This window comes from Zosterops lateralis (genome assembly GCF_965231275.1).
Source record: "Zosterops lateralis genome assembly, chromosome: 4".
Lineage (NCBI taxonomy): Eukaryota > Metazoa > Chordata > Aves > Passeriformes > Zosteropidae > Zosterops > Zosterops lateralis.
In genome coordinates, this window is record NC_139765.1 from 44,274,879 (window position 1) to 44,302,820 (window position 27,942).

Genomic DNA, 27,942 nt, shown 5'->3' on the forward strand with positions numbered 1-27,942 from the left:
ACTAATTAAATGATATTAATATTTAAATGAAATATTAATATTAAATAGTATTAATATATTATCAATTATTAATTTTTTCTTATCAAAAGCACTAAGTGCCATCTTATTTCCATCATTATGTTAGTGAGAAATCTTAATATGAAGAATTAGAAAAGCAGCATTAATGTGTCAGTGTGTTGGAGTGGGACCAATCCTTCTTGTCCGCCATAGCTTTAATTGAAGAAAATAATAAAATTCATTCCACACTTAAAGTGCACAAGCAGTATCCCTGACACCAGTTCATAAATTGTGGTTTATACTGAGTACAGATTGTGCCACCACTTGTAGCAGTGGGATAGTTTGTATGTGTACAAATTGTAGGATGTGATTTAGTGGTACTTAATTTTATTTACTTCTACATTGATTATGTTCAGAATGATTCTATCATCCAGCTATGGCCATGACTGAAAATAATGTTACTACAATTAAGAAAAAGAAAAACAAAAACAAATAGTGGAAACTAATCATATGAAGGAAACTTCTTGAAAACTCTTTTAAACTTTGCTACTAGTATCTGGTGAGGAGAGGTTTTATTGCACGGAGAGCAGCCCTCTTCCACTAGCAATAAAAACATGATGTAATTGCTCTTCAGATGAGAAATTAAGGTGAAAGTTTCCATACAAATTAAGTAGACCTGCAAGCAAAAGAGAAAAGAAAATAAAGCCTTAGTTTTGTTCTTATTTTACTTTTGGTCCAGTTTTCACTGTTATCTGGGAAGTGACTACTGAAAAAATTAGGTGCTTTCACTGTGTGAAAAGCACCTACAGCCAAATGGTTGGGTTTCTTTTGTTACTTTTAAAACCTGAGTCTAAAAGTGCAGTGCCTCTGAACAATGCATGAAGATTCCCAAGGGTCATAACAAAGATACAGAAATGCCTTGCATTAAGGCAAACTAAATTTAAAATAAATATTCTTTCATGAAAAGTGCAGAGCAATAGCAGCCACAGTGTTTGTATCTGTTATGGTACTTGTAACTAGTTTGGCACAGTTTGAGAGATGGCTGAGTTGTGATTTTCTGTAAAAGAGGCAGTAATCTGCCAGATAGCTCACAAGAATATGCTGCATGTTTTAGACCCAAATACAGTCTAATCCACACATGAGGGCCTTACCACTGCTTACAGGTACTGTCTTTACTATCTCCTGATAGGGAGTTTTAAAATGCATTGGTGCAGTAAAATCTGTGCCATGTCTTCCTGAGAAGAACCCAATAAATATTTGTAGTCTCTGTATAAAACATATCAATGTTCCTTAATAGGGGAAAACAAAAACACGTTGAGTGACAAGCATTTGAAATTCTTGACATTCACAGTTCAAAATGATAAGAAGTTGTCATACTTAAATAAGAAAAGAAAAATATTATTTTGCAATTCAGATTCAAAGACCTATTTCTAACTAAGAGCTGTGCTGAAGGGAGTTGGATTGTGAGCTGGAGTGCCAGTAAGTTGTTCTGGTTTTTAGAATTGACTAGTTAGTCATATACAACATGCTTTTTATTCTCAGTATGCAACTGTATCTGACTAGTTATTTGGAGCTTAAGGAAAGGCCCCCAGGTTGTGTTCATGTCTGACAAATAATTATATATAATTACTTGTTTCATCATGTATACACTACTATATGAATTAATTATAAGACATTAACTAGTAAGAAGATGCAGTTTGCCAAGTAAAATATTCCATGATGGCAGACAGCGTTTGTTTTCAAAATTTTCCTATGATATGTATATTTAAAACCATATAATGTGTGTGAAGTCCAGTGATGTTTTCACAAGACCAAGATAAAGACTTCAGTTTCTTCCAAGAGTCTCACATTGACGAGTAGCTGTAGAACAATATTTCCTACTGCATGTTTTAACAAGGACAGTTTTATCTCAGCAGTCTGTCTTCCTTTCCAAAAACTGGGGCAAGTTGAAATAGAAACAACTCTTTGTACTGTTAAAAAATGATATTTCTGAAATGCTCTAATGTTGTGTTGTGTCCTTGCAAAGCTATATAGAACTTTTGTCAAGGAATGTAGACCTTGAATGACTTTGCTTTTATTTCAAGTATTTTTTGTCCTGATGGCCTCCTCACAGGCTACAAGGAGATGGACAGAGAAATCATGAACTTAAGAAAAGATCAGAGATTTAAAATAGCATAAAGGGAAAAGCACCAAGATGTCTACAATATTTATGTATTTTTTATGCAGTTTAGTTATGGGCTAGTAAAGAACATGCCCTGTGTGAAGAACCAACAGCATTTAGTCTAATTAATGCTTTATCAATCTAGTCAAGGTATAACATCTTATTAGTTTACTTACAAGAGTGCTAACTAATGCTTATAATCCAACTCACCCAGTTTCTCTACAGGTCTGTTAATAATTCAATAAAAGTCAATATACAGTAGTAACTGCCCAGTTCTTCTTACTCTCCCTAAGCATTGCTACATGAGTTGTTAGTGACCAAATTCTAATTTGAGACCAACATGGTGTGGATAATGGAGGGTTATTTTACCCTTTTCTTCTTGGTCTTTTTGTATGCTTGAGGCAAATTTTGTACGCATTAATTCAGTGTGAGGAGTGTATTCTTATAATTGATTCACAGGGTTAGATTGTGATTCCTTAGGTTCTAGTCCTTTTCTCTTTGGGGGAGGAGAGACACACAAGTCTAGAAAGGCAGACAAAAATAAAAGTAATAAAACTCCTGAAGACCGAAGAAAATTTTGGGCATAGATTGTATATATGTTACCTCTTGATAATTTTGCTGGTGGAGTCAGGCTTTTTACTGGCTGTTGGGAGCACCAAAGACACAGGGTGTAAAGAGATGAAAAAGTTGAAAATTATCTATAGAGTGTAGGAGTGATACAACTATGGTGGTGCTGTCAGCTGGAATAAATAATGTGGGACCCTGTGAAAAAATACACAATTTTGACTGAAGTTGGTGGCTACATCCTTTGTGGAATATGTCAGTTGGAAAAACTGCTGCAGTGGATTCAATAGAGCAAAGCAAAACAAAAGTGCAGTGTGACTGACTGGAGGTAACAGCAGTAGTTAAACCATAGTCTTGACTGGTGATGGAGAGTCTAGTAATAGTAGTGGGAGGAGGAGGACCAAGGGCTGTGCCAGAGCCCCAAGATATTTTGTCATCTTAGAAAGTGAGTGAGAAAGGGTTTGCAGAAAAAGAGACACACGGAAGATAGCATTATGGAAACCAAACCACACAAGATACTGAAACCAGGCTGTAGGTGAAAATGAAGGGAAGCCAAAGAGAGTAGGAGCTTGGAAATATGGTCAAGGAAGTGTGACAGACCCTACTGGAAATATTTTTGTTAGAGCAATGAGCCAGGAAGGTTTAGTGTACTAAACATTTGAGCAGTTGGGAAGGTAGTGTTTGGTGGTGGAAATAAAAAAGCCCAATACTTTCACAGATGGGTAAGCGGGTGGGATCTTGCTTCTTGCTCTGTTCTTTTCCTTTTAAGGAGTAAGAGCTGATGGGTGAAGGGATGGGTTGAGTGCAGGAGGAGAGACAAAGTGAGCAGGATCTGAAGACAGGACTAAACTTAGGTGGAAAACAGCAGAGAAGCTTGATGTCAGAGGTAGAAAGTGAGAAGAGCAGGATTTGTTGGTGGAGGGATGACAAAGAGAAAGTAAACAGGCAGAACTTCTTTTCCATTGTGATCCTGTTACAGGTGCAGAACAGGTTTTGTTTGTTCTAAAAGTTTTAAATCCTCATTTATCTTTCTAATGCTGCAATCGGTCACTGTTCATTTTCATAGTCCCTTAATTGTTGAGTAGCATCTGCTGATTTTGTGATGCCCTTTTTCTAGGTCAGGGCCCAGAGAAAAGTCTCAGTCTTTTCCTGCTTGTCTTTCTGTATGAGTCAAGTTGGTAATGATAAAGCTAAGGGCCTGAAAGGCCTGTGTTGTGATCATTGTTACTGGTGTCCATCCTTGGGGTTCTCACTGGAGAGGCCCAGGATTCACAGGAGTAGAGGATGGTGATGCCCTTGCTCTTATCAGCAGAGCCCTCAGATCAGGATGTAGGTGTGCTGATGAAGTTGTATGAGAGGTGAAAAAACATTAGCTTCTTGAGCAAGTAGGCTGTGAAGACGTCTTGTTTTATTAACACAAAACCCAGGGGAGTTTTATTTGTTTTATTTTAAATTGTATGTCTAATATACTCTGCTGTTGTGTTCAGGGTAATTTTTAATGTGTTTATTAAATAATTTTTTTTAGTAAATAAAGCTTTTCATGTTCCTGTTCCCTTTCTTCCTGGATACTTAATGTTATTTGTTGCAAAAAATCCTGCAAGAGTTGTAGCACTTCCCTTAAAACTCGATAGTGTCTAACACCAGTGATCTCCCTGGCTACCATATATCTCCTTAAGGACGACCAGGGAGATCACTGGTGTTAGACACTATCGTGTTTTAAGGGAAATAGCTGGAGGCAGGACACTATCCATAAAGGATCCTCAATTCTGGGAGTAGCCTCTTCTCATAACAGCCGATAATTACTGACTTAGTACCAGACTCATTTGTTCTGGTAGGCTTTTGTGGTGGATAAAGGCAATGACGTATAGGGAGGCCTAAGGAGAGGCTTTGTTTTGTTAGTGTGAGGCTTTGGTCAACAATGATTTATAGATTGCAGGTCAAGTTCTCTTCTTATTAACAGGATTGTAAAACATAACTGGGAATTTTTCTCTGGAGAAGCAAACTCATTAGGGTGCAGGAGGAAGAGATACAGGGAAACTTTTCTTCAGTTATATATTTAGCATAAATTTTATTTGAGTGCTTGGGGGAATAAAGAAAGGCAGGTTTTTCAGGGTTTTTTTTTCTGTTTTTGATGTTTTTGCAAGTATAAATAAATCATTGAAGTGCAGATTCCAAACACTTTTGCACTAACCAGTTTTCCCAGAGGTGCCCCTTTTATCTGTTCCACTGGGAGTAGAGCAGGTTGATGATCTCCATGACTACACTGTTGTCAGTACATCACAGCTGGTGGCTCAGTATCACATCACAGACTTCAAGCACACAAGTCTTTATTGTTGAATGTGTAGAGCCATTGGAGTGGTGCATTCATCCTATTGAATTGACTTCAGTATCGTACTGGCTGAACAGTAAGACCTGAATATACATTAATATGCTAACTAGGTTTTTTGGCAGAAGGAAATGAAGATAAATGTGGTAGGATTTCCTAGATATAGAAGTGCATTAGGTTTTCTGTTGTGCTTGTCTAAAGGTGGCATGCTTGTTTTGGCTGAGGTAGAGTTAATTTTCTTCACAGTGGCTAGTACAGGCCTGTGTTTTGGATTTGTGCTGAACGCAGGGTTGATAATAAAGAGAGGGGTTTTGTTATTACTGAACAGACCTTACACAAAGCCAAGGCCTTCCCTGCTTCTCATACTGCTACACTGGGGATGAGACTGGGGCTGCCTGGGGGGCTGGGAGGAGACACAGCCAGGACAGGTGACCCCAGCTGACCAAGGGATATTCCAGACCATGTGACATCATGCTCAGTGTATTCCCTGGGGGAAGGAGGAGGAAGGGAGGACATTTGGAGTGATGGAGTTTGTCTTCCCCAGTAACCATTACACGTGATGGGGCCCTGCTCTCCAGGCTGAACCCCTGCCTGCCATTGCAAAGCAGTGAATTAACCCCTGGTTTTGCTTTGCTTGTGTGTGCAGCCTTTGCTTTCCCTATTAAACTGTCTTTATCTCAATCCACAAATTTTCTACCTTTTATCCTTCTGATTCTCTCCCTGATCTCACTGGCTGGAGGGTGAACAAGTTGACTGCCTGGGCCTTGGCTGCCGGCTGGGCTTAGACCATGACAGGTGAATAAAAGGCTACACCAGTGCTTTCAACCAGTAAACAGGATGAAAAGGCTTTTTTTTTTTTTTTTTTTTTTTTTTTTTTTGGTAGCCAACGGATGTTGGGTTCATTCCCTGCCCTAGTTCAGTATTCCTTGATCTGTAATACCTTAGCCTAATGTATATGAAGCTCACATATGGAGTCCCAAAGGGGGAATGGAATTGCAGGCTTTTAGAATGGTCAGTCTCTGCATGACTAGTTGTCATTTGACTAGTTTTTAACCTTTTTAAAATTATCTTTATTTAGTATTATTGTTGCAAATTGTTTATAAAAGCATCTCCTTATCTGCTGTGTGTTCATGGGGTCTTCAGGTGCCAATATAACATAATCTTGTGATAGTAGCAATAACAGAGAGTTGGGTGGGAGTTTTGATTTCTTATGAACATTTAAAGAATGTGAGCAATATCTTTGCAAATCAGTTTGAAAAAAAAAGTACATCAGATTTTGTCCAAATGAACACTTCAAAGTTAACCTGAACAGTTGTGGGTTGGGTGGTTTTTTTGGGTGTTGGTTTGTTTTTGGTTTTTTTGTATCAGTTGAACGAGCAAGGTTTGGAAAAAAAAGATGATTATAAATAAACTGTTTTTCAAAATCTTAATATGTGGTATGTTGGCAAAGTGAAAGCTTTTATTTAGAGCACTTCTGAATTAGGAGGTTTGAATCAAAGGAGCTTTGACTTTAAGTTTTTCCCTGCAAAATAAAAACTGTTGGCATTTTGGGTCTCCTGTGGCTATTTACCTGCCAAAGCAGTCATTATTATAGTTTTCAGAAAGTTTTATTTAATGGTTCTGAGGCTTTGTATTTTTAAGAAGGATTTTCAGAGGGTGCCAGAGCTGGCTTCTAGGCAGTCTGTTGATGCTGGGAACATAAGACCTCTAATTACTCAAAGACCAATGTTGTTACTTAAATACAAATCAACACAATTAATTTAATATGAAGTTGTTAACTGGAATTATGAAAGACACAAGTTGCATCATTTGTTATAGAGGCAGAGTCATATGATGTAAGTACTGGCTGCTTTTGTGAATGGCATACTTGTGTTTCTGCAGAACATCTGTAAGTCTGGAGACCTGTGCCCTGTTCCACTCTCTGTGCAAAACTAGCTGTGGTAGTCTTATGATAGCTTCACTTTTTATTGGTGTTATTAGGTGAAGTTCACAAAATGTGTTTGGAGCCTTAATGTGCTCACTGTGTTCACTGTGAATACACGGTCATTTGTGCAAGTACACATGTACATAGAAATCGCAAGATTAGCTTCTCCAAACCAGCACCTTAATAGACCTATGATTCTTTCGTGCCTGCAGAGCTTACCAAGGTAAGGGGAAGGAAACCAGCCAAAGTACATCAGCCATGAAATTCTTTTGCAGTGGATGCCTTTGTGTTTGGTAGCCAACTGCCCCCAGCTTCTCCAGCAGAATCCAGTGGGCAGTTCTGTGGAAAGTTCTTTTTTCAAAACTGAATGAAATTAGGAACTTATTACAGAATCACTCGTATTCAGTGTGTCACATTGTTTTGCACAGGAAGGCAAATTATCTTCTAAGAATGTAGAGAGGTAAGAGAAGAGCATTCATTGAGTGCAGTTGGTAAATTCCTGTTGATTTAAAGACACAGGGAAGCTAAGAAGAAATAAGGGATAAGCATGCAACTTAAGCAGGAGCAAAGTACAGGAGTTAATAATGTTGACATTTAGCATCACAATGTTAAGAAATAACACCTGATTTGAGTTTATACAGACAGTCTTTTGTCTTGAGCTATCATTAGACTCCGCAGCAAGATGCTTTTCCATACGGTGATTTTATTTTCAACACTGAAAGCTATAAGCATCATTGAAAACAAGAAAGAAATGAAAACTGATGAGCAGAAAAAGAACCAAGCCAACAATCAGCCCATTTGATTTTTAGCGAACTTTGGTAGCAAGATTCAGTGACACATTGCATGACAATATAAATAGGTGTACTGAGCATCTCAATAATGATGTCTTTATCGTTACTATTACAGGAACAGTGCACTTCCAAATTAATATAGCTTTTATTTTTTGCAGTATAATAATACCATGCAGAAGGTTTTTTATTATTTGTAATGCTTTCTCTGTCTTACCACTGAATTACAATCTGATACAAGAAATGTGTCTAATTTTGAACACAAGAAAGTACCAAAGCAAATTAGGTTTTGAATTCCATGCCTACATTTGTTTATGTTGGGAGTTTGCTCTAGGACCTTCTACTGCAACAAGTATTTTTCTGCTCCAACGAGTATTTTATCAAGTAGCATTTTGTTCTGTCAGAGCAGATCTTTATATGAATGAGATTCTCACACACTCCTTTCAGATATAGTGTGTATATGTATCTATATACATATGTATGTAGATATTTGCAGATGTGTTATATATATTAAACACATATATACATACACATATATATAAAATAGATATAAGCAATAATCTGTAGATATATATATATGTGTTTATATATATTAAAAATAGTGATTGACTACTTTATCATTCTAAGAGAAATTTATACTGTTTCAGGGTCTTTTGAGATTTTACCATGTTCCTTACAATTTCTTCTTAAACAATAGTTCTTGTTAGTTCAAAGGCATGTAGTGTGCATATAGTTGTGTGTTTTGTGTACTGATGACTGAGGTGACTGCACAAGGTGCAGTGATGGATGCCATTGCAGTGCTGAGGCCATCAGTGAGTTGTTTGAGACCCTGGGGTTTTTCTTTCCCCTGTTCTATTTAAATCATAGGGATAACATCTGAGGCACTTCAAAAGGAAAGATGTAAGCCAGTGTAATCTCCTTTGTAACTCCACTAACAGCTGTTCACAGAAACTATTGGTGCTTCTCTTGTTTGAATATTTCAAGCAGTTTTTTTGAAAGGAGAAAGCCAAAAAGCATTCTAAAATGCACTGGTATTTAAGTAACTCTTTAGTCTAGCCCACTACTGATGGAAGTGTATCAAGAGATTGCAAAAAATACTGCTGGATTTGACTTGTGTTCCTCTTTGCCTTGCTCACAGATATTGATGAGTGTGCTGAAGGACGGCACTACTGTCGTGAGAACACCATGTGTGTAAATACACCAGGATCCTTCATGTGTGTCTGCAAAACGGGATATATACGTATTGATGATTATTCCTGTACAGGTAAGAGATGTGTATTTCTGGAAGGAAATAACAGGATGGTGATATTTCAGAGTATTGTTATGAATCTTTAAAAGTTAATATTTGTTGGAGTCAAAGAACGTCTAAATAAAACATTAAATAGAATAAACACCAAAATCCAGCACAGAAAGGCTAATGCATTTTACACATTTTGTGTAGGTCATATTGTTTGCCTGAAATTGTAAAGTAGGCTGGATTTTCTTATAGGTCTGCATGGTTTTGGGTACTGATCAAAAGGGTGAAGGGAGGAGACTGAATAAGAAAATAAGCAAGCAAAAATAATGCTGTTTTACTTGGTTTTCATGTTTCGAACCAGTACAGCTTCTCTTGGAGTATAGCAACTCTTCTGCAAACTTTGGATGGTGTTAAATTTGCTACATGTTGAGAGTGTCTGTGTCCTCATTCTGGGCTCTCCAGGCTCATTTCTCCTGAGTTCAAAGGGCAGGAGTTTTGCTTGCTTTGAACCACTGGGCAACATGGTCATTCTTACATCTGTATCTTCCCTTTTTGTTCTACTGCCATTAAATGTGTTTGGTTCATAGTGATTTTCATCTGTCTTCTACTCTTCTTTTATTGCAAGATAGTTTAGGGTTATGGTATGAACACTGGACATTTAAAACAGCCTTTGGTATCAGACCCAGGCTGCCTCTAAGTGTTTCTGTATTTTTTCTTACAACATAGATAAGGAAAATATGGATCAATGATGTGGCATGCTTACTCAGTGTACAAAATAGTATCCCAATTTTGTGTTCACAGGGTGAAAAATTACCTTTTTCTATAAAAGGCTACATTTTTTCAGTAAAGCTTTCTTGAAGTTCGTATTATCTAACAGAAATTGTCTATAAATGTATGAGAGTATTTTGAATGTTAAGGTAGCACTATGAAGTTCATTTCTAATTTTGTTCTGTTGTGTCTTGATGTTTTTAGCATCAGTGATATGTCTTTGTACAGAAACAGCTTCTTCATGAACTGGCATGATTTCCTTGCCTGAACAAGCACAACACTCAGGGACATGGATTTCAAATCACATACATGTGATTTTTGTGATTACTGTCTTACCTGTACTTGTCATTCCTCTCATACATTGGCAAGCAGTGTTTTACTGCAGTAAGCCCACTTCTTGAAGGACCAAGTTATAAAACCTGCCCACAGCAGGTCCTTTCTGAAGCAAACAGTATGTTTCTGATCATTGTCTTACATTTTCCACACTCTCTGCGGAGTAAAGAAATTGTTTCACTACCTGCTGAGTGTGAATATTGGGATTATTTTAAGACTGACTGTATCTAAATCTGATACTTTTTCTGCTTGGCTTGCCTTAACTTGCTGTTCTGATTCAACTTTGTAAATGGTAAACCATCACCAACTTTGCAGGGGCATTGGGTGCTGTAAATATAATAAAGGTAGTTCTTGAGACTCCTTACATTGCTTTCTTCATACTTGCTGAAACATATACTGTTATGAAATACAGAATAGTTAAGAGCTCCAGACAGTCAAACTTCTGTAAAAGGTGTTGGAAATCAATTTTGGATCGCATGCTCCAAACTGAATGTGGTTCCACATTTGTAAATCATAGTCCCATGAAAGCAACCTGATGGGTGACAAAAGGAATTATTTCTTTTCCATCTTTGTCTTGATCAAGCTGGGAAAAGTCAATGCTAAAAAAGGAGAATTAGATGAAAAAGTTTTGTAAGATTTCGAATCTTAAGGCTTGCTAGGCCATCTGAACTGTAAGGCATGCTGTGTATGCATGTCAAAGACTGTATGGATGAGCCACTTCATATTATTTGGGACCTGGAGTTTTTCTGGAGTTACATTTTAGTGAAGTTTGGATACAGGCAACCATGAGGATACAGTCCCCGCTGAATGATAGAATTTTAATGAATGGCAACCTAACATAAAGTGTACATGTCAAAACACAACTGCATTACTTTTTCTGGTTCCACAACTATTGTGTGAGCACCTCTGGTGGAGGCACTGGTTCATTAATTAAGTTAATATGTGTCCAAATCTCTCAGTACTCATGTACAGAGCCCAGTGCACTTTGAATTTGGCCAATGTCTGCAATAAATGTAGTCATTCAACCTTCTTTTTCCCTCTGCAGAGTTTATTAAAGTTCTTAACAAGTCTCTGTTTGCCTTTTTGGCAATTCTGGGTTTAACTTGCCGGCTGAAATATCAAGGAAACTGAGGAGGGGAAAAAAACAGTTAAAAAAAAAAACCAAACTGATTTAAAAAGCTGTTTTTAAATCCAGTTCAGGAATAACAAGAATAGGGCAAACAAGCAACAACTGACCCTTTGTGTTAATTTTTTAAAATTGTTAAATTGTGACCCTAAGTGTTAAATTTTTAAAATATATTTCAGGTCACAGTCTCTTGTAATGCTGTGTAATTGAATCTGGAATTGTTATGGAATTGTAGTTGTGCATAAAATACCTGACCCTGTAAACTGGAGAGGAAGCTCTGGTAGTGCATCCTTTGGAATATTACTAAGCAGGAAAAAAATGTTCTGTAGCTTGGCACAAATATGTCATTGTTTGCACAGGATAGCTGAAGCCCAGGAAGATGTTGAAAAATTATATGTGAACCTTGAATTAGGCAGGTTATGATGTAAGTGATGTCCACAACTTGCTGGCAGACTAACATACCTTATTGTTCTATCCTTTGAACATACATATAATTTAGCAGTCATTGATCAAAATAGAAAAGAGCCATAAAATCAGTGACATTGAAGAGTTTTTCTCCTGTACGAGACATTTGAAAAGAAATCTGTGCTATCTATCTCTGTCAGAGTCGTACACACAAAAGACTGATTTAGACAGCCTATAGCTGCTTTCAAAACAGCTCCACGTTATTTTGTCCTGGCATGTTTATTGCAAGTTTTACAATAGATCTGAATTGCATTTTTATTTTCACAACAAAGGATGTAATAAAAACATCAATTTCAGATATTTTTATTTGTATTCATATTGGAACCAAGATTCTCGGGGTTAGATTGAGTTAGTCACAACCATATTTACACAGAAATCTGTTGTTCATGACTGATTTTTATGTTCAGAAATCAATCATGGCTATGAGAAGGAGAGATGACTTCCATATGCCAAATGGGTGCACAAACTGCAAATTGCAGGCATGAAAATATGCCGTGGGCTACCATGCTTTGGTATCCTACAATGATATCGTCTCATTCCTCTTCCACTTTGCTTTCCAGAACCTGGAATGTAATGATGTTGTGCAAGGGGAAGAGAGGTAGATAATGGTATGAGTCTCTGCTGGGGTAGTTTTATATGTGCACTAATACACCTCTGTGCCATCAATGTTAGCTGGGATCAAATTGGAATGCTTTTATTATTTTCTGAAATTATAACATTTGCGTCTTTACTTTGTCTGGGATTACTTTACTTTGGTGGCAAATATGTATGAATTCTTAACTGATTAATTGTTAAAGGCAAACCAGGCATGCTGGAAATTGTGGCCTACTTCTTCCAAGCATGCTCTGGCCACATTAGCAATGATGTTCATCTGAGCTGTGTGGGACCACTGCCACATGTGGAGCTGGATGCTCACATATGTGTTTTAGGTGTCTGCAGACCATATAAGGGGTTTTCATAACCATTTTTGTCAATCCATTTCAGATTATTTTGTCTTTCATTTTCATTTTCACTTTAGCCAAGTCATGCTGATTTTTTCCACTGCTTCTAGAAAACAATAACTTAGAAGCCAAAGTATTTGGCAAACCAAGTGGGTTTTTCAAGTCTGTGAGGCCATTATTGTGCATTACAGCCTGGTACCATCATGTTTGTGCTCCTGAGTTTGTTTTCTAACTTCTAAAGAAAATGGTGAAGATTTTTTATATAGCATCTCATCACTATGTTCGGTACATTCGGGGTCTTTCTTCATCAGGGTCAAAATTTAGAATCATGGAATCATAGAATGTTTTGGGTTGGAAGGGACTTTGAAGACCATTTAGTTCCATGCTTCTGCCATGGGAAGGGACAGTTTCTACTACATCAGGTTGCTCAAAGCCCCACAGCTTTGGTCTTTAGCCTTTTTGATTTGGTCATACTGAAATAGCTACTCGAAGCAGTGAATATGTTGAATTCACCAAGAAATCACTAGCTGTTTCCAGCTGGACCTCCTTCTTTCTCTGCCCCAGCCTATGTGTCGTTCTGAGTCTCAGAGACTTTACTAACATTTTTCTGAAAATTGTGTCAATTCTTTCAGGATAATTTTTTTTTTTCTGCGATAGCCTCTCACAGTAAACTGAAGTCTAATAAAAGTTTTCACATAAATTACCAAGAAACATGGTTGTAGTAAGTTGAGTGACACCTGAAATGTTATTTCTTGGGAATACTGGCAGCTCTGCATATTTTGCAAATCAAATTAAATCACAAATCTGTTGCAAATTAGAAAGAATTCCAAGATCAACATTAAAATAATTAAGAGTCTGGGGAGATTGATTTGGCATATGGAAAAGATTTAAGGAGAAAACTACACATTTAGCTGCATAACAATGATGAATGTGCATAAAGTAGGGATTATAACATTAATACTAATTAATAATTCCTTGGGAAATTTCAATAGTAAAAAGAAAATGTAGGGAGAAGTACCAGCCTGCAGATACATGGCCAGTACCTTTTGACATTAGTTTTTCAAGTCTGACCCATTTTCTTTACTCTCCAATGATCCTGTGGGATGACTGGGAAAATTCATCTTGACAATAATGCATAGAGAAGTGATTCCACGCTTAGCCCATTCAGCTATCATGGATCTGATACTCTTTTGTCCACCTTTCTGACATTTTTCCCATGCAGTCATTAATGTTTTCCAACTGCCTACATCATTAGGATTTATTTTACATTTGCTTTGCCCACAGGAATCAAAACTGTGTCTCTCCTAAGCTCTCCTGTTTGGCTCTATTCTTCTAGCTATCTGTAACTTATAAACAACCTACATATCTGCTTGGATTTCAGCTAATGCCACTAATGATGTCCCTGCTTAAGAAAGATACCTTTTGGTTTGGTATTTTGCTCCTTTCTTTTTCATATAGTGTGTAGCCAAAGTTTGGGTCTTGTCTCTATTTCCTTCATTAATGTTTTGTTTACAATATAACTCTTCTGAGAGTGCTTATGAGAAAACAGAGGTGCTGTCTTTGCAGTGCAAATACAGGCCATACTTATGCCCAAAGTGCAGATGCCTCCACTTTGGGAACAAGCAGTCTGGTATCTGGAAGGATTTAAAAATGACAGTTTTAAACACTTCAATTTTGTTGGAATTGCAGCTCATACGATTTGTAATTCAGATGCCCAGATTATCAGAACTTCAGCTTTTTGCCCAGTTGTTATCCTATGTTTCTTGCAAGCAACATGTATTTTCCAGGGGAAATACAGTCCCTGTCACATGGGGTTTTTTATTAACACAGTACTCTGACACACTTCGGAAAAATGATTCCTCTTGGCATCTAGAAACTCAAGTTCATAAAAGTGCATCTGCCTCTGGGCTTCTGTTCAGATTTCATTGGTTTATTTTTGACTTATAAATCCATCAATTGTTTGGGACATAAACAGTCTGAGAAATATTGTACTTTTTTCTATACTCTGCAGTAGAAGTGATGTTTAATGGCAGGGATATTTGAGAAAAAAAATTGTTGAATTTCTTGTGAGAATGCTGAAGGTAAAATCCATCTTTATTCCCTAGAGCAGAGATCAATTCACATGTTCAAGAAAAGTTCATTTCTGGGTTCTTATGTTGGGTGGAAAATAGGTATAAATATCTTATGAATGCTTACCTTTATGTATTTGAAATAAAATTTACTTTACATATGAGGCATTTGTGCTGTGTTTTAGCACCAACACTAACCTCTTCTAAGAGTAATGTAGTTTTCTGAGTTTCCATGGACAAAATCCACTGTAAGACTGATGTAATCCAAAGTTGAATGAAGTCATCCATCTTCTGTTTTAAAGCTGCATGCTTGTCCTCAGTTAATTAAGGTATAAATTTGCCTGCTTTTTCAGACATACAAATGTATTCACAAGTTATCTTGAAGATAATAAGAGCTGATAGTGTTTAGTACATTGGTAAATGAGACCACATTTTAATAAGTGACTAAATATGGCCTCAAGATGGCTTTATTCAGCACTGCTGTATGTCCTTTACCCTTCACTGCTGCAAAGAAATTAAAAATATAGCATGTTAGCTCAGAGGAGTCATAGGCTTACAGTGTCCCAACTTGGCTACATGAAAACGCAGTAATGTGAGACATGATAACAATAAAAAAGCTAATTTCTTCCTGTTTATTTCCCTTGGCTTATTTTTGATGAATTCAGCAACATTCAAATTTTCCTCAAGTTCTGCAGCTTATAGAGGAGCTGAGTTCACTGACAGTGCTTAAATAAAAGCAGAATAATTGCTCAGTATGGTGCAAGGGACAGAGCAATAAACAAGCATACTGACAGGGGCTGGTTCTAACATCACTGTAGCGACATACCACGGCTTGAGTAAGGAAATGTTTTAGTCAGCAAACCACTGGAGAATATAATGATGTGGGCATGGGCAAATGAACCATCTGTCTCTCCATCTCTGATTTTGGTTACACCCCCAACCTAGTTATGTTAGAAGTAATGTGTCCATGCATTATCACACAGAGCAATGCAAACTGCTCAGGGACGATGGTGTCCAGCTATACTGCCAGGGTTGCTATTAGAAATAAGCACTGTAGAATTCAGCTTGTGTGCATGGAGCATTTTTAACTCAAAGCCTATTTGATTCTGGTTTCTATTACTTGGCGCAGTTTCCATTCTGCTTTATAGTATGTCAGCCTACACGAAGCTCTCAATCTTCTTTGAGGATAAATTCTCTCCGATATCCACTTTCTAGCAGTACAATAATTCACAGAGCTAATAAAGGAGTGATCGCTCAGACTGAGCTTGTTGCTATGCGACCACATTACTAAGATAACAACACAAGTAATTTTAATATATCTGCTGTATCTTATACAATTGAACTCAATTATGCTTTATTTGGATTGAATCAGGTTATCCTTGGCAACTTTGTTTGGAGTCTGTTTTGACTTGGAATGACAATTTTTTTTTTTCCTAGATGATACTTTTTAGGTCCCATTTTCTCCTTGGTTACTGACCCAGTTCATGACAACTGTTCATCTGGCTATGCAATTATAGCAGGATGGATTTCTCAGCTGATCAAAATCCAACAATTTTTAAAGGGTCCTTATTAGAATATGATTTGACTTGTTAAACAGAAAATGTACTCCCTTGACAAAGATGCTAAATGCTTAATTCTTTTACAGAAATAATTATTTTACGAAATACATATATATATGTGTGTGTGTGTGCATGTATGTGCTTATCTATGTATTATCAATGCATTATATAGAATGAATTCCCTATTGGCCTTGGGAGCAAAGGTTGGTAAAAGGCATTATATCAAAAGCAGTCTCTATTTTTCATTTCTACAATTTCTGTATTCTGTTTAAAATTTATCTTTCTGCAGAAGCAGACATCAGAATTGATTCTTTTGTTCTACAAGGAATATGTTTTGCATTTTTTGTGTAATGAGGAATTTTTCAATATAATAAAGGAGTTCCAGATATCAACTTGAAAATATGCTCAGTTTACAACTAACTCAGAAAAGAGCAAAACCCTTTTTTAATGTAAAAAATTTTGAAATTACAGTATTTCCAAGCATTAACATTGCTTGATATTTATATCACAGCATTATGACAGACATCCAGTGTACCTCCTGTTCTCAATGTTCAATGCCCTCTACAGGTTTTCCATCACCAAGCATCCCTTGCCAGCTTCTACAGTGCAGTTATGTGCTGTGTCAGTACAATATGTTTGGAAAGTAGAAGTGGAGGAGTATAGCAAAATTAACACAGTATATTGTAAAAATAGAAAATCTGACAAATCATACAGCAGTAAATCAATTAGTAATTCCTATGGTAATTACATTGACTCTTTATGTTAGAATTTTACTGATGCTGATGCAGGAGGTAGCCTTTAGTTGCAATTAAGACACCCCAATGTACATATCTTCCTCTAAGCTCACATTCTATTCAACAGAGGTGAAGAATTCAGCTGGACCCAACTCAGTTGTCTATTTACAGGTTTGAGGCAATCATCATGATAGGATTAGCAGATCCAACCCAAGACCTTGATTCATTGCAACATGACATCCCTTCACAACTGGACCTCCCCTGGCCTGTCCTTCTGTGGATGATCACAGGCTGTGACAGATAGACTGTGCAAAGATCAGGAAACACAGTAGGCAGCCTTGAGGACAGTTTGTTTGAAGTCATAAGGATCTTTCTGGCTCAGGAGATGGGAATCTGCTGCTGTCTCACTGAGCAAGCAGAAGTGAGGGAAGTTGGATGGCTCACATACTCTCATGTCTGAGCCAGCTGGTGATTGCCTCATGCGGAGAGAGTGTTGCCTGTTCTCAGAGGGACTCCAGCCAAGGTCAGTGAGAGACTGGAGCTACTGCACGAAGCAAGACAGTTTTTAAAACAGGAACAGTGAAGTTATTCAAGGTTATGTAATCATGCTGTATCAGTGGTTTTCTATACATTCGCCATAACGTAAGTTGTCTATAGCCATGATGCCGTTTCACTGGGATTTAAGGGTAGCGGATGCTGCTGGCAGTATTTAGATATCATGTCTGTCTTTTGGCATTCTACTGTTGAAAAACATTTCTAATCAAAGACAACACAGTTTTTAGCAAAGACAGAGAGTAAGAAAGCTAACTTCCAAGACAGGTAAGGGGAGACATGATATTTTTTAATATTGTCCAGGGCTTTAGAAGCCTTTTCATTTAATATTATGGTTGCAAGTTTTTTTTTTTTTTTTTTTTGAATGAATATGGAAGATTCCTGTTTAGTTAGATAGGAATTTCCAAATTATTTCTGATCGTCTGTGGGCATGGAAACCTTTAATTCTTTACAATTTGATTCCTACTGCATGCAACATGGCATATCTTATAATCACTGACTCCTGAAACAACTTAGAAGTGTCCTTTGTTTTCCATGAAACATTTGATAGATTAATCTGCTTTACAATAATGGAAGACTATTTCCTTAACTCCTGTTTGATACTGTCAGTTATTGCAATTTAGTATGTCATCTTCTTTGACAGTTTGTCTCTGCAGTAGTTCTCTATCGATATTACTACCTTTTGTCAGTCTTTTGGACTGATGATTATCGACTTACAAAACCTTGTACTTCACCATACCAAACTGCTTTCTTGTGATAGACCCCTTGACCACAGCAGGAGTTGCATCTTTCCTAGTCCTTCTTTGCACACAGAATTATGCTGAAGTCCACCTTGAAATGCACAGAGTAAACATACTGGATTTTTCCACTCCACTGACTCACCCAGTATCTGTGTTCCTATGTGTAGTCTCAAAGAAGGGCTTATATTTTTAGCTTTACATGTAGCTTCTGATTCACACTGAAATATGCTGATGATTCTGCTGCCAGGCTGTGGCTCATCATGCACAAATGCATAGTATGTAAGTTAAATTTTCAGTTCTGCTGCCCTTCTAATTTTGTCTAAAACTAGTTTCAGTTCCTGAATTTGCTCTGTCAGTGTTTGCCAGCTCATGTAAATGAATAAAGGTGACAGAGTCTTTGGGAAGACTTCTCTGCACCAGTCAAAAAGAACGGATCAACAAGAAGGAACAAATACTACCTACTGAGATAATATGTTGGCCATCCTTAGAGTTGTGACTGGTTAATGCCCTGAGGAAGATCGGTGAAATCATCCTCAGTAACTTGAAAAGTCACGTTGATACAAAGGGAAGCATTGCTGTCTCTGTTATGCTGCTGTACAATATAATCCAAAGGAGTTTGGGTGAAATTTCACTTTTGTTACTGAAGTTGCATTTTGTGAGGTACTGTTTCTGAAAGTACTGTGTCTATAAAAGATACTTGATATTTTTCCTGAGAGTATTATCAATACACAGAACTCAGGGAACTGTTCTATCTTCTTTTGTTTTTTTAAGAAAATGCTAGTGGGTTTGTGGCATCTTCAAGACTGAGAATCGAAATTATTTCAGGAACAACGTTCAATTTGCCTTCTTGAAACCATGCCCTTTACTGTTCGTGAAGTCTGGGCAAAAATTGACATATTCCCCACCTCATCAAATAAGAAAAAAAACTTTGAATATATAGATGTTTCTATCAAGAACCAAGAGCTCTGTCAACAAGCTTGGCAATAAAATAGGAAGCTGCTCTATCTAAATGTTTCATAGGAGTTTTTGTGGGAGTATTTTTTCATTCTGACAAGCTTCCAAATCATCTCAAAAAGACAGTATCTGCTTCTTTCTCTCAGATGCTGCAGTCTTCTCACATCCTCTAAAATGTATTATTTGGAGAAATGGTGGAAGGAATTGTATCTATCTAATATTTTTTAAAGTAAAAGGTATTCTAGGGAAAACACATGCAGTGAGCTAGCTTGATTAGCCTGTATCTCACAGTGCTCAAAATCAAAAGTCACTGTTGTCTTCTGTAGCTGTTCTTTAAAATTGTCATAAGAAAGCAGTTAGATTAAGGATCTAAATGTTTTATCCTTTTTTTAAAATTCGTGTTTTGCTTTAGGAATGAGCATTTTTTTAAAAAAATACATATCCTTATTTATTTAGATTTTATTCCTTCATTATATTCACCTGTTTGAGTATGTTTCCCTTCTAATACTAAAGGTGCATTTAATTTGAATGGGGCACAGAATTTAATCATGAATAGTTATTTTCTAATGCAAAATAATATTAGACTGGTAGACTGCTTAATCATGCAATAAAAGATGATTTTATACTAACCCAAATATCTGTCTTGGCAGATATTGGAACTAATTTGTAAATACTTTGTAAGTTAATGTCCAAGTCACATGGAAATGGAGATTTGGACTGGACTGACAAAGATAAGCACGTCTGAGTCACACAGACCAATCACCAGGAAAAATATATTGTCAGCAACAGTAATTACAGCAGGTAATTGTATCATTTACCCTGTTACAGATGAGTAAATGTGATGAGTTTGGAACACACCAGCTGTCACACAGTGTTAACTTTGATGTTTAGGATTTGGAAACCTGTAGTCGAGTCTCTTAATGACAGTGCATTTAAAGAAACAAAACTTAAAGTTTCATGCTGCTCAAAGTGGTGAAAAATGGCCAGTCTTACTCAAGATAAGATTGATTTCTAAAAAGGTGAGGATTCATCAAGAGTATCTGTTCTAATTTGTTCAAGTGCTTTTAAAATTTTGGAGTGTGCAAATACTTGGAGAGAAAAGTTTGTTACATTGTTCCTAACCCTTCAGAAGGTGAAATTGGATGAATTTAAATTCTGTCTGCATCATTTTAATGCCTGAGAAGTAAATAAAACTTGGTAGTGGTGGTAGTCTGGATAGATACTGCTGTCTGCTTTGAATACCCTGGGTTTAACTTAATACACCTTCCATAGGATGGACTTCATCTTAGTTTGAAGTACTCCAGAGTTGTTCACAGCATCTCCGCTTAATTCGTAACTTTTCCAAGGAGCAGACTTGTGAAGGAAGTAGGTTTAAAGAGGTCATTCTAGTATGATAGTGCTAGTAAAAAAATGGAATATCTGGTCAAAGTTTACTTTCTTCTTAACTTCATTGATTCTAAATTCATATTTTGACTTTTGGAGACTTGAACAATACTGTAGACTTCATATCTGTGGTTATGCTTGTTAGAACAATTCATGGTGTTCTTAAACAATGTAAAATGTGATGGCAGAATTTGTCAGATATGAAAAGTTTCGTAAGATGTGCTAATGCAAATACTTATTTATCATTAAAAATACACATAATTATCTTAAAGGTATTCCAACCTTAATAATTTTTATGAACTATGTAAGTACAGAAATAATTATTTGTAAGCTTGATAGACACTAGCAGTTGAACTGTGGCAACAAAAACATGATGTGGTCTGGAAAATCTACCCACAAAACAGGTTAGCCAGTGTCAAGTTTCATACATTACAGTGGTGAGGGAAGGAAGGTGGGAGCATATTTCATTGCGTCTCCTTTACTGTGCTATGCAGCTTTTTGTTAGAATCAGTTCAGACAGCTCTGCAGGTTATCTTCTGACATCAAGGGCCCTGTCTGAACTGCAGCAGGCAGCCAGGAGCACTTCATGGCTTTCAAGGCCAGGTGTGTGTTGGCTCCTCCCTGATACTGCCCAGTGATGAGGACTGGCTGCACCATTCTCCCCAAGTGTTTTTGTGTCCAGGGAAGGCAGCCGGCATGCAGTGTTCACAAAGGATGTTTGCTGTGCTGTTTTGCTTCACCTTTGTAAACTATCAGGGGGGATGTATGCTAGGAAAAATTGGGTCTATCACTGGAGATGGCATCAAGGCTAACCAAAGGGAAAAGCAGCAATATGGGTCTACCTTACCATCACTGAAGGATAACTTTGTCCCCATTTTTGAGTAGAGAACTCTCTTCAAAATTAGGTGAGCAATGCTTAAAGAAGGCCTCCTCTCCCTAGAGAGCTCAAGGATCTTCTCATTTCAAAAATAGTGGTGTCCTTGATATACAGTGAGTGATCTGAGTGTCTGAGTCACAGCACTGCCAGGGAAATGAGAGGAACTACTTCATGCATTAAGACTCTTTCTGCTGCATGAGAAGAAAGAAAAGAAGCCCATTTGTTTCCTAACATTTATGGTTAGGTGAGTTGCTCCAGATTCCTGCAGCCAAGAGCAGGATCAAAGCAACAGCAGCATTTCATCCACCACTGTGGTGCCTCTCATTTTCTTTGCCAGACAAGTGCTGACTTAGGTAATGGTGCCATAATGTTGTAACTGATTTTCCTGGAGCTGCCGAAATGTTTTGACAAACCCTGGTCACAATGCTATTGCAAAAAGAATAGAAGCAGCACCAGCTGTTTCAAGAGAGTTTTGAGAACATTACTGTTCTCTGGCAGTTTTGATTGCTGAGACATCTTTCTTCCATCACTTAGTGCATATCCACCTTCTGTTAACTTTGTGCTGAGAAAGTATTCAGAGGTGTTTTTATGGAGCCTTCTGGTCATGTGGGTAATCTCTAAGTTGTCACTAATGAAATATAAGAACAGGCAGCAAGTTACCAACCTCAACAGCAGTCAGTTTACTTTACAGCTTTTATTTGTTTAACAGAAATATGTGTGGGAGGCCAAATATCCAACGGGTGTCTATTGCTAGTGGCAGGCTTGTTGTAACATGGAGCCTTTTAGTAAGGAAGCAGTAAATAAAAAGGGTTGGAATTAGAAGAATTAAAACAAATGTCTTTCAGTTGGCTGAGGGAATTGTATTTGCAGGTCTAGTCCGGCTATTCTACTAGCAATAAAGTAGTAAAGGAGTACCACTAGAGATGCAGAATTTGCTATCATTATCACCTTTGGCCACATAATAGAAGGTTTTGAAAGCATCAGTTTATTTTAAGCGTCTGAGAGGTTTTGAATACAATAAAAGTTGGAATTAAGTAAGATTTACCTAGGAATAAGTAGTGCATCTGGCTAGATTATTTTAAAAAAAAAAAAAAAAAAAAATTAAAAAAAAAAAAAAAAAAAAAAAATTTGTGGAGAAAGTCTAGAAAGCGTACAGAATGAAATACCTTTAAAAAGGTAGAAACCTCATTTTAAAATGTCCCTGGTATAAGACATTAAGAGATCAGCTTGAATTAAGGCAAAAAAGTGTGGGTGACAAGGTCCATATCAAGGTCTAGACTGAAATCTCTTAAGGTGGGATTTTCAAAATCATTTTGCATTTACGCTACGGTCCTGCCATTGTAATCAGTGAGAATTACAGACATTCCTTTAGGGGAAACAGTTGGGTCTCTGCTAAATGCTTTAGAAAAGCCTTCCCTTAAATTTTTCTGTTCAAGAGGGAATATAGAAAATGGCAGACGTGAAAGAAAGTGGGGATAAATTAAAGATTTTTTAACTTTAGCTGTCAGGCAAAATATTCTTCACTATATTTACTCTGCCTAACTGGTTGAAAAGTATAAAAATTCACAGGATGTTACACAGAGTAACACTGATTAATATTGCAATGGAAGCCTCCATAAGAGGAGTGTATTTTGTATAAATACCTATTATTGCATGAAATTGGATATTAAAAAACACATTTTGAGGAAGGTGAATGTTAGAGTTTAACAAATACTAAGTGATTTGAAGAGCTGTAGAGGAAGATGGAGAAAATAAGGATAGGCCTACCATGAAATATGTATTTTATACATCAACTTGTCTTTTTTGTCTGAAATGACTTAATATATCTTTCTTTTCCCAGTGTTCCAAGAGATCTTGCAACAGACTTCTTGGTCCCACACAAAATGTGGACTGGTCAACATTCAAGTTATATGTTAGTCTTTTCAAGTTGAGTCCTAGATGAGAGTATAGCCTGTTCAGAGACATAAAATCCATTATTAGAGCCACAGAATTTTAAATTAATAATGGAGAATTCAAAGGCAGTTAAAACTAGGAGTCATGTATTCCATAAGTCAAGGAGGAAAATCCAGAACAGGAATAACCAAAAAGTAAAGAAAAGAGATTTTTGAAAAGAAAAATTCTCAAAGTCAAAGGATGGGAATAAAAGTATATGCTTCTTGTAGGCTTTGGTGTGCAAAATAGTTTTCTTTAGATGAAAGTCTGTTTTGAAATAAAACATGAAATTGAAAATCTGGAGTAAGATTTTTTAAAAACTAGTGTTAACTAGAATTAGAATGTCCCAAATTTTTAGAATTTTTATTTGCAGTAATATAGATTGCCTTTTATATTTTCCCAGTAATATAACTGGGATGCAGTTTTGCAGTTCTGGAGCTTTTTGGTTTCTTCATATGGATGTGAAAAGGAACACTGGATTTCAGATGAATCCCCGAGTGGATTTTCTTCCTAAGGTTTCCTGAGAGTTGCCTTTTTTTTCCTTTTTTACTACATTAACAGCAAATAAATATAGAATAAGCAAATAAACTAACAGCTGGAAGAGAGAAAAGAGATCTGCACGAGTTAATGACAGCTGTTCTCCCTGAAGAACAACAATGGACTAAGCAATTGCCGACAGAAAGAGCATCTCAGAGTGCAGGATGATCTCTAAAACAGACCTTGAGAACAGAACATGCACATGCCAGAGCTATTTTTATTTTCTACATAATTAAAAGAAAAAAACAGGAAAGTGCTGAATAGAGATATGGTGGTTTGGCTGGAGTAGAGTTAGTTTTCTCCAAAGTGGCTGGTGTGAGGCTGTGTTTTGGATTTTTGCTGAACGCAAACAGAGATGTTTTTGTTATTGCTGAGCAGAGCTTACACAGAGCCAAGGCCTTTCCTGCTTCTCATACTGCCACACTGGGGAGGAGACTGGGGGTGCCTGGGGGGCTGGGAGGAGACACAGCCAGGACAGGTGACCCCAACTGACCAAGGGAGATTCCAGACCATGTGACAACAGGCTCAGTGTGTACAGTGGGGGGAAGGAGGAGGAAGGGAGGACATTTGGAGTGATGGAGTTTGTCTTCCCCAGTAACCATTACGCGTGATGGGGCCCTGCTCTCCTTGTGCCAGCTAAACCCCTGCCTGCCATTACAAAGCAGTGAATTAACCCCTGGTTTTGCTTTGCTTGTGTGTGCAGCCTTTGCTTTCCCTATTAAGCTGTCTTTATCTCAAACCATGAGTTTTCTGGCTTCTGCCCTTTTGATTCTTGTCCTGGTCCTACTGGGGGAGGGAGCAAGCAGCTGCTCTACAGAAATTGTAATTTATGGCTGCACTAAAGAAAGAATTAGAAAATGAGGACCAACAACAGCATGCATATATGGGAATAGATGAAGATAAAAATCAGTTAAGTAAAAGGATTAGCAGGGAGCAAATTCTTGTAGACCTGGCTTTTGGTGTACCCAGCTTTGAACTGAAGCTGCTGGTGGTCATTAATGATTAATGACTCAAGCATTAACTTAGGGTAAACTGTGATGATAACTCTATGAATAATTAAAACACACGTTCTATTTTACATTTAAATTAAGAAATATCTATGGAAAAATTAATTGGGGAATATCAATCAAAAATTTTAACATAAATATATGAAAAATATAGAATCATAGACTCTTTTGGGTTGGAAAAGGCCTTTAAGATCATCAAGTCCAACCCAGCACTGCCAATAGTGCTTCCATAGTTCACCACTGAACTATGTCCCTAAGTGCCACATATACATGTCTTTAAATGCCTCCAGGGATGGTTACTCAAACACTTCACCAGGCCGACTGTTCCAGTGCTTGACAGCCCTTACAGTGAAGAATAGTTTTCTAGTATCCAATCTAAACCTCCAAGCACAACTTGAGGCCAGTTTCTCTTGTTCTATTGCCTGCTGCTTTGGAGATGAGACTGAGCCCTCACCTGTGTACAACCTCCTGTCAGGTAGCTGTAGAGAAGGTTGTCCCAGGCCCCCTTTTCTTCAGGTTAAAAAATCCCAGTTCCCTCAGACACTCCTCATAAGGTTTGTTCTCTGGTCCCTTTACCAGTTTCAGTGCCCTTCCTTGGACACTTTCCAGCATATAGTTCAATAAATTTACAGCATTTGCTCTTTAAAAATAGTGTGCATATACTGTGATTTAAATTAACTCTGCCAATTAGAGTTTAAATGAGTTAATATAAAGTCTTAAAGGGATTAGCCATCTGTCATTTCTTAAATTATCTTAATGGAATAAGTCTTCCATATTACATGTATAATTGCTACTAATTTTTGTCTTGTACATGAACTAAAGGTGGGGGAAAAAACCCTTGTAATGAAGATAAGCTGTAAGTGGGCATTTAAGTGTGTTGGCTATTGGTAATTCAAGTAAATCTTATCTGTTGTCACTGCCACATCAGATGGCCAGCTGGTCACCATGGTTCTGTAGTTCTATACCAAATCAATGGGAAGGAGACAGAAGGCCAAAGTAATTTGAAATCTTGAATGCAGAGAGATCAAAAAGGAAAAAAACCCTAATATATTCTCATTATTTAAATAATTTTAATTTAATCCAGGTTTAAAAGTTCTTCACTCAGCAATGAATATCTATTGCATCATGTTACAAGATTACAGTTGTACGGATGTATTCTATTTATATTTTTGGGAACTTTTATGCATTTCTGCACCTTAAAGATGATCTCAGCTCTTATTTTCCAGTGTTGTTAATGGATAGTTCAGGAAAACTGCTAGCATAGTATTTTTCATCCCTAAGCAAGGGATGCAACTCAGTCATCATTCCTATTTGCTATTGGATTGGATTATCATTATTTATTTTTTCTTAGACCTGTGCAGAATTTGGATACACAAGGCAAATATTGGGAAGGCTTGCAGTATGCGTGTAGGAAATCTATACAGACATTTATTTTTAGTCATAAAATACACAGTTGGAAGGAGAAGGGCTGATGTTGCATAGTGCGAATGAGGAGGCAGGTGCCACACCTTGTGGACAGCATGTTAAATTTTACTAAGTTCAGCAAGAATCTCTGCACAGATAACAAATGTGGTAAGACAGGTCCCCAGCTGTCATTGCATTGAGATGCATTAGAGCATCCAGTGGGTTCTGATCAGTTTATGCCACCAGTCTCATTTTGTAGAGTGCAATACTTCACCCTAGATACCCTTTTGAAGAAAAGTTTTTCTCAAGCAAGCAATATGGAATATTCTGAAATAGTATTTCAAAATAAATCAGAATAAAATAAATTCTTCACCTTTACTGTATGTGCCTGTACATATAGATATGTACATTATATATATTTTTGTGTGTATATAATGTATTTGCACACACAAATATGTAAAAGTAAATAAATTGCATTGTCACATATTTTTTGCCTTTTTAAGTTGTCTGTGTCATGAGAATGATTTAATGAGACATTCACATACGATTACTGTTACTTTTGTAATTACCATGAGGCAATAGCAAATATTGGAGTTAAATTTTTTTCTCTGTCTAGAAAGATCTCATTCCAGAGACAGTTTAGTCAATATAAATAGAGTATTTAAAACTTCATTTGATTCCCAGAACAGAGATGTTATGAATTTTAACACTGACCATGAGTCCTGGTCAGTGCAAAATGGATTTTAGATATATTAGATAATAAACTTTAGAATTCATCATTGAAACTAGTGCACGTGGTCTTTGTACAAGAGGTTTATGCAAGTTCGGGTTGGTAAATCATTAAAATTCCTCTGCAAAAATAGTCTTTTAATTCTTTGCCTCTGTAATACTATTGTACCTGTCCTGTGCCTCTCTTCATTATGCTGTGTAGTGAAATAAGTATGGAATGTTCATTAAATGTGTCACATGATTTCTAAAGATTTTTTAAATAAATGGCCTTGAGAAATAAAATTTTAACATTTCTAAATAAGGCAATTAATGTTTCTAAACTTGTTTTTGAACTTAAAAAACATATTGCAGGCTCTCTTTTAATGGTTCTTCTATAAACAGCTTTTTTGCTTCTTTGTAACACATGGTCCTATCTGCTTCTGCAGTTTCTGATTTGGTATTTAAGATTGCTCAACTCAGGCTATGCAATTTTCTCCTTTTTCTTTTAAGGTGACTTTCCATGTGTTTTGTTAAAAAAAGGAACCAAAGTGTTAGGCATGAATTAATGAAGAATTACGAACAGAACACAACCCTTTTTATTATTAATAAGTATTTCTGTTTTAATAAAACTGAACAGTCTGTCTTGTTATCACTAGTGATAAACCTGTTTCTGGTGGTCTTTTTAAATTGGTGTGGATAGTGTGCCAAGTGCTAAAAGAGTGGATGTAGTGGCATAGTTTATTCAGGATAATTTCATATGTAGTTTGACTGCGTAATCAGTCTGTGAAAGAGCCACTCCTGAAGTTTAAGCTGTCTGCTCTGTTAGGTGTCACTGTAGAAAGCAATATGAAGAAAC

General features: G+C 36.9%; 1 protein-coding gene across 2 annotated transcripts in view; it reads left to right on the forward strand.

Moving 5' to 3' along the window:
- Nucleotides 1–27,942, forward strand: part of NELL2 (neural EGFL like 2) — a 136,218-nt gene that overhangs the window by 65,606 nt on the left and 42,670 nt on the right. For both annotated transcript variants that reach the window (XM_083860688.1, XM_083860689.1), the window contains exon 13: nucleotides 8,899–9,024. In XM_083860688.1, coding sequence (XP_083716814.1) covers nucleotides 8,899–9,024 — 126 coding nt within the window. The remainder of the gene's footprint in view (nucleotides 1–8,898; nucleotides 9,025–27,942) is intronic.